The sequence below is a fragment of the Dasypus novemcinctus genome, chromosome 21 (genome assembly GCF_030445035.2).
Source record: "Dasypus novemcinctus isolate mDasNov1 chromosome 21, mDasNov1.1.hap2, whole genome shotgun sequence".
Taxonomy (NCBI): domain Eukaryota; kingdom Metazoa; phylum Chordata; class Mammalia; order Cingulata; family Dasypodidae; genus Dasypus; species Dasypus novemcinctus.
This window is the reverse complement of record NC_080693.1, coordinates 44,053,655-44,069,975: the sequence shown is the minus strand read 5'-3', so window position 1 is coordinate 44,069,975 and position 16,321 is coordinate 44,053,655. Positions and strand designations below refer to the sequence as shown.

The 16,321-nt window shown below is 32.9% G+C and overlaps 1 protein-coding gene across 12 annotated transcripts in view; it reads right to left on the bottom strand.

The window, feature by feature from the left end:
• BCAS3 (BCAS3 microtubule associated cell migration factor) overlaps nt 1-16,321 on the bottom strand; it is a 586,860-nt gene that overhangs the window by 426,021 nt on the left and 144,518 nt on the right. For all 12 annotated transcript variants that reach the window (XM_071210528.1, XM_071210535.1, XM_071210533.1 and 9 more), the window contains 2 exons: nt 14,524-14,694; nt 7,986-8,079 (listed from right to left, as the gene is read on the bottom strand). In XM_071210528.1, the coding sequence (XP_071066629.1) occupies nt 7,986-8,079; nt 14,524-14,694 (265 nt within the window). The remainder of the gene's footprint in view (nt 1-7,985; nt 8,080-14,523; nt 14,695-16,321) is intronic.

Sequence of the window (16,321 nt, the reverse complement as noted above, 5' to 3'; positions counted from 1 at the left end):
TAGGAAACAACTTTCTGGGTGGTGCTTATAGGGGTGTGTATATATGTAAAAATCACCAAGCTGTGTAACATGTAAGTTAACATTCAATAAAATTGAAGATAAACAAAAGCAGGGGGGTAACAAGACAAACTTGGTGGGTATATAGAGAGTGAATGAAGAAAGGGAAAAGACAAGATGCTAGACAGGCCAGTTAGAAAACTGAAACAATTAAGCAGTCACCACACCCTCACGAAAAATAATAAAAAGTCCAGCCATGGCAGTCAGAGATAGATGAATAAAATAAAAATAATGTGTCTACATATATACTGAGAGACCAAAAAAAGGGACAATGAGCTTCAGATGTCCAGCATGGCCAAATGTGTAGTCAACAAACTACAAATCATATATTCTGCAGTACACACAGGAAAATGTAAAAAACCTGAATTAGTTTTTGCTCTGGGCAGCCGAGAGAGGAAGGTGCCACAAAGCCGGAGTTTTAAAGAAGTATGAAGATCATAATGATAAATGTTTTCCCAAAAAAAAGATGGCTGACAAAAACACAACTATAAGAGGTATCTAAAGTTACAACATTTGGTAGCTGCAAATCAATGTTCAGGTCCATAGCTGTGGTATTCAGTAATTCTTCTTAGGCTCAAGTGTGGTATACAACAATCTTGGGAAGGAAAAATGAATTGGCCAAGAAGACAGATGAATAGAAGCAAATGGAGAAAATTAATTTGATGTTGATAACCTTATCTCAGTTTAATACTTTTAATTTCTGAGCAATAAAGTCTGTTTTCTCTAAAAAAATAAAAGTAAAAATAAATAAATAAACCCCTGAATTAGAGTTCTGCAAGGGAGATCAGAAGGTATTTAAGGGATAACGATTAGATGAAAGATAAAAAACAAAAGTACCTATCAAGTACTGCACTCCAAGTTAGCTGTTGGATGATATTTACATTTGAAGAATATTAGGAAATGTAGTAAATATTAGCAAATTAGCAAACGTCTCTGAAAATTAGGTTTGCTTACCTAATTGTACAATTTGGAAACATGGCAATGCGATTATATTTCAGAAAGAAAGTATATAAGCTTTGCACAATATAATGTCCCCCAGGTTCATCCATGTTGACATATGCTTTATGACTTCATTTCTTCTTACAGCTGCATAATATTCTAACAAACACAAACAGAAACTAATCCATTCACATTCAATGATATTACTGCAAATGCATTATTTACTTCCACCATTTTATTGGTTGGTTTTCATATATCATATCGTAATTTTGTCTACCTTTTTATTCTTTCGGTTATCCTGTCTGCTATTCTTTCTTCTATACTTTTCTCTTTCAGTATCCTAATTGTATCATACCACTGTCTTCTTATCTCCATGGTTTCTGAAGCGAAATCTGTAACTAAGTCTTACCAGGCATCCCTTGTATGTGGTCTTTGCTTCTCCCTTGTATGTCCCTTGTATGTGATCTTAGATTCTCCCAACCAAAAGATACAGGCCGACAGAATGATTAAAAAACATGAGCCATCTGACATATGCTGCTTACAAGAAACTCATCTTAGAACCAGGGATACAAACTGGCTGAAAGTGAAAGGTTGGAAAAAGATACTCCATGCAAATAGTAACCAAAAAAGGGCAGGAGTAGCTATGCTAATATCAGACAAAACAGACTTTAAATGCAAAAAAGTTATAAGAGATACAGAAGGCCATTATATATTAATAAAAGGGACACTCCATCAGGAAAATGTAACAGTTATAAATATCTATGCACCAAACAAAAATGTCCCAAAATACATAAGACAAACTCTCTAGCAAAACTGAAGGGAAAAATAGACATCTCTACAATAATGGTTGGAGACTTCAACACCCCACTCACATCATTATATAGAACAACTACATATAATATCAACAAGTAAACAGAGAATTTGAACAATATGAAAAACGAGTTAGACCTAACAGACATTATTAGAACACTGCAGCCAAACTCAGCAGGTTATATATTCTTCTCAAGTGCCTATGGATCTTTCTCCAGGATAGACCACATGTTAGGGCACAGTGCAGTTCTCAAGAAATATAAAAAGACTGAAATTGTCCAAAGCATCTTCTCAGGTCATAAAGCAACGAAAACTGGAAATCAATAGTACACAGGAAAAAAATAATAGGAAAAAAGTTAATTCACAAATGCGTGGCGGCTAAACAGCACATTCTTAAATAATCAAAATTGACAAACCCCTAGCTAGACTAATAAAGAAAAAAAAGAGAATATGCAAACAAATACAATCAGAGATGAAAGGGGGGAAGTTACAACTGACCCCACAGAAATAAAAAAGATTATAAGAGGATATTATAAGAAATTGTATGCCAACAAACTAGATAACCTAGATGAAATGGACAAATTCCTAGAAATGCACACACAGCCTATACTGACACTACAAGAAATACAAGAACTTAACAAACCAATCACATTTAAGGAGACTGGGTCCATCATTGAAAATCTCCCAGCAAAGAAAACTCCAGGACCAGATATCTACAGTTGAATTCTACCAAGCATTTTGACATCAATCCTGTTGAAACTCCTCCAAAATACTGAAGAGGAGAGAAAATTACCCAACACATTTTATGAAGCCAATATCATCCTAATACCAAAGCCAGGATAAAGATACTACAAGAAAATAAAATTATAGACCAATCTCTCTAATGAACATAGATGCAAAAATTCTAAACAAAATACTTGCAAATCGAATCCAACAGCATATCGAAAGACTTATACATTATGACCAAGTGGGATTTATTCCCGCTATGCAAGGCTGGTTCAACATAAGAAATCCAATCAACATAATACACCACATTACCAAATTGAAGGAAAACCACGTGATCATCTCAAATGACACAGAAAAGGCATACAACAAAATCCAGCATCCTTTTTTGATAAAAACACTTTAAAAGATAGAAATAGAAGGAAAATTTCTCAATATGATAAAAGGCATATATGAAAAACCCACAGCCAACTTCCTATTCAGTGGGGAAAGGTTGAAAGCTTTCCCTCTAAAATTGGAAACAAGACAAAGATGCCCACTGTCACCACTGTTATTCAATATTGTACTAGAGGTTCTAGCTAAGGCAATTAGACCAAAAAAATTAAAGGCATCCAAATAGGAAAAGAGAAAAAAAAGTTTTTCTTTTTGCAATAATGAAATAATTCTAAAATTTTTTGTGATAATGAATGCAGAACATTGTGATTATACTAAAAGCCATGGATTAGATAGACTGTATGGTATATGAATACATAAATAAAGCTTCTCTTCTTTTTGCAGTTTTATTTTTTAAATATATTTTTTAATTTATTTTTAAAAGATACTTAAGATTACATAAAACGTTACATAAAAAATATAAAGGACTCTTATATGCCCCACTCCCCACACTCCCACTTTTCTCTACATTAACAACTTCTTTTATTAGTGTGGTACATTCATTGCAATTGATGAACACATTTTAGAGCATTGCCACTAAACAGGGATTATAGTTTACATTGTAGTTTGCACTCTCTCCCACTCAATTCTGTAGGGTATGGCCATATATATAATGACTCGTATCTGTCAATGAAATGTCACTCAAGACAATTCCAAGTCCCAAATATAAAGCTTCTTAATACATAAATAATTGTGCAAGAATAGCCAGAAATAGTAGCTATGTACATTAGGGGAACATAGAGAGATTGATAGGTGAAGAATTTGTTTGTTTGCCTGTTTTTTGTTTATTTTTACTGAAATAATGAAAATGCTCTAATAGTGATTAAAGTGATGAAAGCACAATTATGTGATTATACCAAATACTATTGATTGTATACTTTGGATGAATTATATGCTTTATTAATATGTATCAATAAAATGGATTTGTTTAAAAAGATAAAAATTTAAAAATTTAAAATGTCACTTCTGAAACCATCAAAGCTAGGTTGAAATATATTCAGTGGTTCTGTGATCTGTGAACTTTCTATATCCTTGTATTTTTAAAATGTATCTTTTTTTAAATGATCATTTTGTTGCTTAAAAAATTGTTCATAACAGCACTATTCACAATAGCTCAAAAGTGGAAATAACCAATGTCCATCAACTGATGAATTTCAAGTAAATAAAATAAGGTACATTCATGCAATTCAATATTAATCAGCAATGAAGTACGGACACAAGCAATAATGAGAATGAATCTTTAAAACATTATGTGAAATGACAGAAGCCAGATGCAAAAGGTCACATACTATAAGATTCTATTTATATAAAATGCCAGAATAAGCAAATCCATTGAGACAGAAAGTAGATTAGTGGTTGTCAGGGAGGGGCTTGGTAGAGAGAAGAACAGGGAGTGACTTCTAATATACATGGATGGTGTTTCTTTTGAGGGAAATGATTTGGTAGTGGTGATGACTGTACAACCATGAATATACTAAAATCTACTGAACTGTACCCTTAAGAAGAGTGAATTTAATGGTATGTGAATTATTTACAAAGTAAATTAAAATATTTACAAAATTATCATTACACTTTAATATACTTATGTATACCATTACATGAATTATTAGTATACAATGTATGGATTTGCAAATGATAGATTTCTCAATTCAAACTCTTATTTGTCTAAGAAAATTACAAAGGGCAAATCCCACTAGTCTGTATAATTCTTAAAAAGTATTCCCTAGAAAATATTATTCATTGTGTCTCTACATAATCAAAAGCAACATACTTACACCACCCATATTGAATCTGTCCAGATCTAAGCATGGGGGCCTCTCTGACACTTCTCACCAAATCATAAATGGTGCCATTAAAACTTTTGTTTTAGTTCTGGCCTCAAAGTCACAGCTAATAAACAAGAATGGAATAGAAAAACAAACTGAATACAGCTGCCGAACTAGAAGTTTCACAACTCTTATTTAATGGCATCCCTTAATTTCTCATATGAATAGGTCCCATACAAGAGAGATCTGCATGCCAGCCAATTACCCAACCTATATTTTCTACTGAATTCATTTTGTAGTGTTATTCCATCACATACATTTTACATTACTTTTAACATTACCCACGAGGTAGCCCACAGGTCTGGTTTGTTCTTGAATTTTGGTATTCAGAACATTTTCATAAGCATGTCATCTAAACTTTTACCTCTTTTAAAAAAGAACAAAAGAAATTTGTTTATCTTTAAAAGCACACAAGTCAATGAGGATGGTTTATTAATATGCCCCAATAAAAATTTTAAAATAATACATTTTCTTTGCGTCTTGAGTGTAATATTGACACATACAGGTAAAATGGTTTGAGAAAGTTTAGCTATCAAAAGAAAAAGCAAATGACCAAATTAGCTTAAGACTTATTAAAACTGCTTTTCTGGGTTTTTGGTATGTTTCATTTTTTGTTTCTTTTAAATGACAGTCCTTAAATTTGTAAAATGTATTTTTTAAGAAGCACTATTATTATCAAAGGCTATACCATACAACTCATGAAAATGCCTCCAGCTAAATGTAGAGAATTACATTTGTATGTAGAGATATTTAATAGCTAAAACTTCTTTATATAAATAAATTTAGGGAGTAGATGTGGCTCAAGTAGTTGAATGCCTGCTTCCCACATGGGAGGTCCTGGGTTCAGGTCCCAGTGCACCCTAAAAACAACAACAAAAAACAAACAACAAGCAAACAGATGAAAAAAAACCATCACAGGGGAGTTGATATGGCTCGGTGGCTGAGCACCAACTTCTCACATTAGAGGTCCTGGGTTCAATGTCCAGGACTGCAAAAAAAATAAAATAAAATAAAAATAAATTCAGAAATATTGTACAGGTAGAGAAAGATTGGAGGATTTTAATGGCGCGCTCACAAATTATATTTTGAGAAAGTCCAATTTAAATTAAAAAATAATTTGTACTGCATTAAGACCCACTTAAATTATATAACGAAATTTTAAAAATATATTATACTTTTGAATAATATAACAATTATTAAAAGACAATTCAGTCAGTGACAGAGAACTGCCTTGCATTATAAAATCTTATTTCCTAATCACCTTAGTAAATTTGTAAGAAGTGGACTTAAACAAAATAGTGATAGAAAATGCAGCATTTAATCATGTAAAAATGTTTTTAAAGCTGTAACATAAATAATTTAAGGAGGGGAAATCATTGCCACTGAGGTATCCATGCATTTACAAAAGGCAGTGCAGTCTCCTTCCAAAACATAGAGCCATGACAGACTTACTTTATATAGCAATCTGAGGTTAGGATTTATATAAGAAATTTGATCCAGAAACTATACACAAGAAAATAAATTGTCACCTAATGATAGGAAATACCACGAAAATTCCCCTAACAGAGCTGAGTAAGAGTTAGCAGCTATGGGAGTGATGCCACCAAGGTAGCAGAGTACTGTGCAATTTCTCAGAGCTCTGAAAAACAGATAAAGGATTGGAGTATCTGGGAGAGCACCAATCAATGGAAAGACAACATTACAATGGAAGGGAAACCTCATAGAAGCACTCTATCTAATGTAATATGAAATATACATTATTACAAAAAGTTTTTTTATTACAAAGGAATTTTGACATAACAGATGGAATATCAAAATGAGTTATACTGGTAACTCCAAGTGGACTGTTGTAATTCATTGTCTTCATTAATTAAATCAATCCCAATGATCACCAATCACTACAAAAATCTAACTCTCTTTTTCAAATATGAGTAACATATTAGAGAGAGGATTATTCAAAGTGTTCTATATTCTCTTGCCATCATTCTTCATTTTAAAAAAAAATGAAAAGAAGGGGGGAAGGATGGATCTTGCCAAGGAATTTTAAGTGACAGGATCATTTCTGAAAAGAAAAATGGCAACCTGCTCAGATACATTAAGCAAATGGATAACATCTGAAAAGACTGTACTTTTATGAACATATCAACCTTGAAAGCAAAAGAGCAGTTTTACATTTCCTTCTTTTATTGATGGAAACAGACAATGATCATAGCAGCACAACACTATATATGCAATTAATGCCACTGAACTGTAAACTTACAAATGGTTAAAATGGAAAATTTTTTGTTATATATATGTTAACACAAAAAAGCATGAATAAAAGGAAAACGAACTAAAGAGATATAATAAAACAAAAGGATTGAACCTTAACTAGACCTTAGTTTGAAGTAGTTACAAAATATATTTTGGGGACAATGGGAAATTTTTAAAAATGGACTGATTATAAATGGTATAAAATATTCTTAACTTTCTGAGCTAAAATATTAAATTTGTTTAAGTAAAAAAATGTCCTTATTCTTGGGAAATGCATGGTTAATCAGTACAGGGTGATGTGTCACAATGCATGTAACTTATTATGTAAATGGTTCCATAAAACACATACACACACACATAAACCCAGGCTGGCAATATTTATATAAAGGGAACAAGGAAAATGTGAACAACTGTTTATCTAGGTGGTGATACATACAGGTGTGTGGGTACTGGGGATAGAACCTAGTTCGTTATACATGCAAAGAAGGTGCTCAAACACAGAGCTATACTCATTCCACTGGACTTTTTTTTTTAACATATTTTGGAAAAATGACTACTTTCTGAACCTGTTTTCTGGTTACAATATCTCTTGCTACCAAAAAAGAATACCACCAAAAAATAGGGATAAATAAAATTTCATCTCAACAAAAACGCCATTCACTCACATTTTTGTTTTAAATACTGAGGTTCTTAGCTAAATTTTATATAGAAATTAACGCAAATCAACAGCACTTTTACATACTGCAGCTTACTGATAGTGAAATAAGCAATTAGAGGGTTTGAAATTTGTATTATAAATGTTGTCATTCAATAACCACTTCTAAGGACTATTTATTTACCTGATAAACACTAACACATGAATAAAATTCAGAGTCTGTGCTTCATATTTCCATTTACAACAGATCATTTGGAAAACCCATGATATAAATGGCAACAAATACTTACCACTTGTGTTAAAAGCCATGCAGCACACTGGTTTCTCATGAGCAGCGAAGTGGGCCACGATACCATCACTGTCAGAATCCTCGCTCACAACCACCTTCACAAACGAAGACAAATAGAAATTAAATATTTTCTGACCAATAACTGAGCTTGAACACTAATACAAGGCTATACTTGTATTATCCCCCACATAGGGGAGCCCCATGAGCAAAGAGTGTGCCCCGTAAGGAGAGTCGTCCAGCACGAAAAAGTGCAGGCTGTCCAGGAGTGGCTCCACAGAGATGACGCAACAAAAAGAGACACAGATTCCTGGTGCTGCTGACAAGAATACAAGCAGACACAGAAGAACATACAGTGAATAGACACAGAGAGGAGACAACTGGGGGGTGGGGAAAGGGAGAGAAATAAATTTTTTAAAAAGTCTATAGGATCAGAGCACTTGTAGCTCAGTGGTTGAGTGTGCATTTCACATGCACAAGGTCCTGGATTCAATTAAAAAAAAAAAAAAAAAAGATACTGAGTGAGCACAAAGAAGAATTTTAAAGCCTAAAAAGAAAAATGACAGCGCTTATGGGAATGAAAGACACAAAGTGTATATACATTGATTATATACTTTGGATAGATCACATGGTATGTGAATACATCTAAACGACATGGTTTAAAAAGAAAAAAGAAAAAAAAAAAAAACACCAAAAACCAAAAAATACACTATTGATCTAAAAGAAGGCAGAAAAGAAATTCGTTAACACAGCCTAAAAGGTCTTAAACTCTTCTGCCCTCTGCCTTTCTTGCTTTTAACATTTCTATAGAAAAAACACTGTCAAATAATACTTTATATTAAGACGCAATCTGAACTACTTTTGCCATAGCAAAGAAAAAAAAGCAGTCTACAGAAAAGTGTGTTTAATCAACTTTGCAATAGATACTAGAAGTAGTAGTATCTTTTTTAACAGCTTTGATAAACCATATATCTATCCACTGAAATAGTACCATTTAAAGGTTTTTAATATACTGATATATTCAGAGCTGTACAAGCATCACTACAATCGAATTTAGAACATTTTTATCACCATTGCTCGTTTCCCCCCTAAACTCCCAGCTCTAGACACCCATTAGTAAAGAAACCTGTTCCCATTTACCCTTCCTCCAACCGTTGGCAAACATGAATCTAATTCTTATTTCTATGGATTTGCCTATTCTGGACATATCATATAAATGGAATCATACGATATGTGTTCTTGTGTCACTACATTCAAGGACCATCCAAGGAGTAGCATGAAGCAGTAATTTTTCTTTTTCTTGCCAAATAATAATAGTATAGAAATAACATATCTTATTTATCTATTCATTCAATAATTGATGGACATTTGGGTTGTTTCCACTTTTTTGGCTATTATGAATAATTCTGCTATGAGCATTCATGTACAAGTCTTTCTGTGACCATAATTTTTTATTTTCCTTGGGTATATATCTAGGAGTAGAATTGCTGGGCCACTTAGTAATACTACTGAACTGTTTTCAAAGCAAATGCACCATTTTATATTCCCACTAGCTCTCATTTCTGTACATCCTCAACACTAGTTATTGCCCATCTTTTGTTTATAGCAATCTTAATGGGGATAAAGTAGTATCTCATTGTGGTCTTGATTTGCACTTCCCCAACAAATAAGGATGTTGGTGATCTTTTCCAATATCCATATACAAATGCTTATTGGCCATTCGTATATCTTCTTCAGGGTAATAGCTATTCAAATCCTTTGTTCATTTTAAAATTTTGATATTTGTATTTGGATAACTGAGTTGTAAGATTTTTTTTTTTAAGACTTATTTATTTATTTTTATTTCTCTTCCCTTCCCCCACCCCAGTTGTCTGCTCTCTGTGTCCATTTGCTGTGTGTTCTTCTGTGACCACTTCTATCCTTATCAGTGGCACAGGGAATCTATGTTTCTTTTTGTTGCATCATCTTGTGTCAGCTCTCCATGTGTGCGGTGCCATTCTTGGGCAGGCTGCACTTTCTTTCGTGCTGGGCAGCTCTCCTTACGGGGTGCACTCCTTGTGTGTAGGGCTCCCCTACGCGGGGGACACCCCTGCATGGCAGGGTGATGAATACACAACATTGTTACTATACTAAAAACCATTGATTATACCCTTTGGATAGATTGTATGGTATAAGAATATATCTCAGCGTAGTTTTGTTTTTTTCTTTTCTTTTCTTTTTTTTTCAGTGTAGTTTCAATTTACATTTCTCTTATAAAGAAGGACGACATGAATAGAGACTATCTGTGTCTTTTATTTTTTCTGTGAAATAGTTATTTCTGCCTTTTGTCCACTTTTCTATTTTAAACTTGATCTTACAAGAGTCCCTCTCCTTTCTTTCCCCTCTTTTCTTATGCACTTACGGGATTATCCCAATATGATACAAATGTTTACTCCTATTTTATCGTTTGTATGTTGACTTTGGTATTTTTGCTGATGCCTACACTATTATCCACACATAGTCAAACATATCAATCTTTTCTTTTTTTAAAAAAGATTTATTTTATTTCTCCCCTCTTGCCCCACTCATTACCCCTGCTGTCTGCTCTATGTGTCCATTCGCTGTGCGTACTTCTGTGTCTGCTTGTATTCTCATTGGGTGGCTCTGGGAACCAATCCTTGGATGTTCCGGAGCAGGAGAGAGGCCATTACTCTCTTGAGCCACCTCAACTCCCTGTTCTGCTTTGTCTTCTTATATTCTCTCCTCTGTGTCTCTTGTTGCGTCATCTTGCTGCACCAGCTCTCAGAGTTGGCTGGCCCTCCTGTGCGGGGCAGCATTCCCACGCAAGGAGGCAATCCTGCATGGGTAGCATTCCAGCGTGGGCCAACAGTCTGCATGGGCCAGCTCACCACAGGAGGCCCTGGGCATCAAACCCTGGACCTCCTTTATCGTAGATGGGAGCCCAATTGCTTGGACTATATACATTTCCCCTCTTGTCTTTTATTGTAGATTTTTAGTCATAACTTTCTATGTTTATACCTCTTATCCATGTGTACTTTATTCTGGATCCAAGTATATCATTTTCCAAATGACTATCCAGTTGTTCTAGGGTTGATTATATAGTAACGTTCACATATTATAATCCTATAACTCTATTTATTTAGCATTTAGTACTCTACTTGATGGCACCAATAAAACAGAAGCCATCAAACAAAAAGACACATGCCACTAAATAAGGTTCTTTCAATCTTTTCTTTATCAGTTTCAGATATATAAACAATCAGGCACTTTTGGAAGATCTTATCCACTATATTATCACCTTGTCCAAAAAATGAAACCATTAGTACCAAAGATATTTTAATACAATTTTTCTAATACATAATTTTTACTCATCACTTAACTAAGCAGGCTGAACCTCTAAGTATGGATTTACAATTTGACTGTATTAAAAAAAAGCAAAAATGATACAGGATGGATACAAGATGGTCTTTATCATCTGAACAAAAGGATAAACAAAACACCACAGAAATTATTAAGTTGTTATAAATAACACTTGCTTCCAGGACAAGAAGTAGTTTATTCTTAAGCATTTTTCTTTGATTTAGAGATTTCTCCATGCTGTGAATGAGTAGTTACTATCCATTATGACTTCAATTATATAAATATGTAAAGGCAAATTATATCACTTAACTATCCTACTCAAGAAATGCTTTTAAATAAAACATGATAGTAACACAGATAAAAAAGGACACAAAGTCAATTAAATCTATTCTACCTTAATGCAGTTACCAAACAATGACTGCATCATCATAAAATCAAACTAATCAATTTATCATCAGAAAGAGGAATCAAATTTATACACTACCACTGTAAAAGTGAAAATATCTTTATTAAAGCCTTGATAGGTTTAAACAGCAAAAGTCAATGTAACATCAGCTTTAGTTCCTGAGATGTGTGTGGAACATGAAAAGCATTACAACTAAGGTCAAACATCAGTCAAAAAGGCTAAAAGTAATACATTTTTTACATTAACCACAGCAATCCATTTAATACAATCTAGCATAATGCCAAAACAGTCTTGAATTCAACTGAACTTTTTTTTTTAGGTTTACAGAAATTTATTACAGACTCCAGATGGGTTTATAGAAATTAAAATTCAGACTGTTTGCTCTTGTATTGTGAGTATCCATCCAGCTGTCTTTCAAATGTAAGAGCTGCATGGCTGGCTACCATGAAAATCCTTGAAGCCTTCAGGTAAATGAAGCCTACCTGTGTTCTCCACAAAGTTGAGCTATTTATCAGAGGCAAAATGTCTTCTTAACAAAAGACCATATTTTATACTGATGCAATGTTGTTGCTTTAAAAACTACTTACAGTTACCTAAAAATGTACATGGTAATTTGCCTTTTATTAAAAAAATCACTGTTGCTTACATATAAAAAAAAGTTTAAGTCAAATTTAAATTTCAGAATATGTCACAAATGATAATCAAAACTAACATTTGGAAATGTTTCTAAATAACAGAAAAATAACATTTTTCATGATGACTAATATTTGAGATTTTAACTTTTAAAAGCTAATATGTCTATGATTATAATTTCCTAATTAGCATCATTTTTCAAGTGTTATCAACACATTTATCACAGAAAAATGAACTTCTGTGACTACACAATCTGCAGTCCATTTCTATACTCCAAAACTCACCTAACTAAGAATTCACTTTAAAGCCACAGTTATTTAAGAGCAGGAAAAAATCAAAATATATTTTAAAATATAAGGTCTCATGTTATGCTTTTTATGTAATTATTTTAGAATGTTATTATGTTCCTACACTTCAGTATAATGAAATGAATATATGCTCTAAACCTATTTCATTGAAAATATTATTAAAAGATACCATTTTCTACTTATAAATGACAACAAACTCTCTGTCAACAAAAGCTAAATCCTTAACAGGCCTACTTATAATCACCAAACTAGGGTTGTTACTACAGAGTAAATGTGGGTGGCCCTGAAGATGAATTAATTAAAAATCAAGAATCAACAGTCAGAAGAAAATATTTTTTTTCTCTAACACTCATAAAACACTAAGGGTTTATATATTAAAACCAATTTAAAAAGAGAACATCTGTATGTGTCTATTCACTTCAGCCAATTAACAGAACTAAAGGGAAAAAAGTCATTCTGGTCAACTGAAAAGCTTACTAGCACTTCATTAAAGAGTTTTAAACAAGAATACAAGCCTATAGCATATTTGGTTAACCACAAAGTTAAGAGCAGGAAAGAGGAGAATTACTGTTTTTCGGATTTCAAATAATATATGACAGCCAAATCTAGTAACCCAGAATTTCAAAGTTTAATTTCAGCAAAGTTCTTATTTTCTTGAAATGTCCCTGGATCTTGCTATAGAACTAGTACATGAGTAGCTGCCAAATGTAATCTTTCATCAAGATATCTACCCATATACATTGGAAACAGATTTTCTCAAAAAGAACATACAATATTTAAGGTCAAGGCTTGTAAGCAAGAAAAGATTTTAGAATATATTTTTATAGAAATGATCGCAAACTACTAGAATAAAAAAGTACATTTCTTTCAGAGAAAGAATGACCAAAATATAGAAGAGAAACCAGTATGGTAGCCTGAAAGTGAATAAAAGTGTGGTGTACAACCATGTGATTATATCACATACCATTGATTGTACACTTTAGATGAATTGTATGCTTTATTAATATGTACCAGTAAAATTGATTTGTTTAAGAAAAAAGTGGGGGGAGGGAATCAAAGCTATGATTCAGAAAAAAAACAAAAATAAAAAAGGTAAAACAAAAAAGTTAAAAAAATACAAAAAAAAATTATTTATGAATGCCTGGGGGGGAAAAATCTCAGTGATATTTTGCTTCTTACCACCAAGACTAATACTCAAACATAAGTATTTTTCCATGTTTTATACTCATCTTTTCTACACATTTCTAAACATAGATTTAAAAAAGTACAACTGATTATTTTATCTGAAGATAGATGATTTATAAGCTATTACTGTGCATTCTGATATGTTACTTTGAAATTTCATATATTATTTTGATATTTATAAGAAAATGAATATTTTTAAACTTTTTATATCATTCAATACCAGTCAGTTAATTTTTTAAAATCCCCCAATAAAGTCCTACCAATTCCTTTTATAAGCAAGATTCTGCTTTAAAAAGAAATTATTAATATTATGACTTAGGTTATAATTAACATCACTACAAACAAAAAAAGAAAAAGTATTATAAACAGAATATAAATACATATTTATTTATGAAACAAATATCATGATAAAGCAATAGCAAGACAATTCCTTAAAACGTCAACTGTATCTTCAAATTTGGCATATTACTGTTTGAAATAAAAGGTTTTAACATGTTACCATTTCTTCAAAAAAATATAATTTGAAATAGTTTCAGTTTCTAAGATTACAAATTTATAATGTCCTATGCAAGTACTTTTTGGCTAGTCTTGGTTCCAACATACTAGCCCAACACTCTGCATATATTGTATGCACTGGAAGCTGTTCTTACCTGGCCTTCTCCAACTGTTTCAGTGTCAATAACTGTGATGATGCCTGGGACCAAAGGACTTCGCCGTGAATTGCTATGGATGGCAACATCATCTTCTGTTACACCTGAAGGTAGTGTGCCTGTCAGCTGAGTCACCACTTTTCCAACCATTGTCAAGCCAGTTTTCAATGTCTATACCACAAAAGGTAAAACATATGACCTCATATCAGTAGCAGTATTTCAGATAATTCTATTCATAAAAGAAAAATTTTATATGCTCTTACAATATTTTACATAGCAGTGGTTTTGATCAAAGAGAACTGTCAAATTCAGCGTTACTGCTAATGCAATCTTGAATTTTAGTTATTAACAGAAAATCAATATTAGTTTGATGGACTGGCACCAGTAAAGGCCCCAAAGTCAGCATGGTCAGAATAAAGTCACAGGTAAATAAAGAACTTTATTTTATTAAGGTATAATTTTATTTTCATATAAAATATCTCCTTCTGACACTTTCCTTATATCTTAAAACACATGATACGGTAAGAAGTGGCACTATGTGATGTTGTTTTTTGAAATATTATTAATGTAATTTTTAATCTATTTTCCACATAAAAAAGACCAAGACATTGGCAGAATCTTCATATATAAAAGACTACATGTCCAAAATAAATCTAAAATGTGCTCTTACAAATATGGCATATTAAAGATTTAGCATTTGGATAATACATTCACTCTCTAAGATAATAAATACTAGAGAAAAGGAGTATCTTAAAATTAGTTCATAGAGTTCTTTTCTAGCTGGTAACAGAAATTATGCAATGTAATTCTTCTATTATACCACTTCAATTACAGACAATCTAGAGTATTTCCTAATTACTTTCCAGTCACATTTCATTTAAGTAAAGAAATAAAATTAAGTCACATGAGTACTTGTTAACATGTATCTCATTGTCTGATTATTCTCATAGGCTTTAACAAAAGGAAGTATTTTTTTTAAGTAACAACGTTTTTCATCTGAAATGAAAGAAAGCTGAAACAAAGAGAATACTATGTAAATCCTACATGTTGAAGAAGAGTCTCATCATCTGATCCCAAGAAGGTAGCCTAGATTATATAGATATATCAAAAAGTATATAATGTATCTGGGAAGCAGATATGGCTCAAAAGATTGGGCTCCACTCTACCATATAGGAGGCCCTGAGTTCACTCTCCAGGGCCTCCTTGTGAACCCAAGCTAGCCCGTGCTCGCAGAAGAGCTGATGGCCCATGTCCACAGAGAGCTGAAATCTGCACCTGTGGAGAACTGACATAGCAAGAAGATGCAACAAAGGGAGACATGCAGACACAGAAGAACGTGCAGCGAATGGACACAGAGAACAGACAGCAAGTAAGCAGTGTGGGGGGGTTAAATAAATTTTTACAATAAATAAATATAAATATTTTTAAAGTATATAATATATAATATACACATATTCAGAATTATGATATTGTGAGGCAATTTTTTTAATTAAAACACTTAAAATTCACTTTGAATATCAACATTTATTATTATTACAATGAAGATCATTTTCAGGGCCTCTTAATATCTGTTTAAATTGCTCAAGTACAGCACTTTTAAAAATGTATGTATAGGGAAACAGACTTGGCCCAATGGATAGGGCGTCCATCTACCACATGGGAGGTCCATGGTTCAAACCCCTGCCTCCCTGACCTGAGTGGAGGTGGCCCATGCACAGTGCTGATGCACACAAGGAGTTGCCGTGCCACGCAGGGGTGTCCCCTGCATAGGGAAGCCCCATGCCCAAGGAGCGCGCCC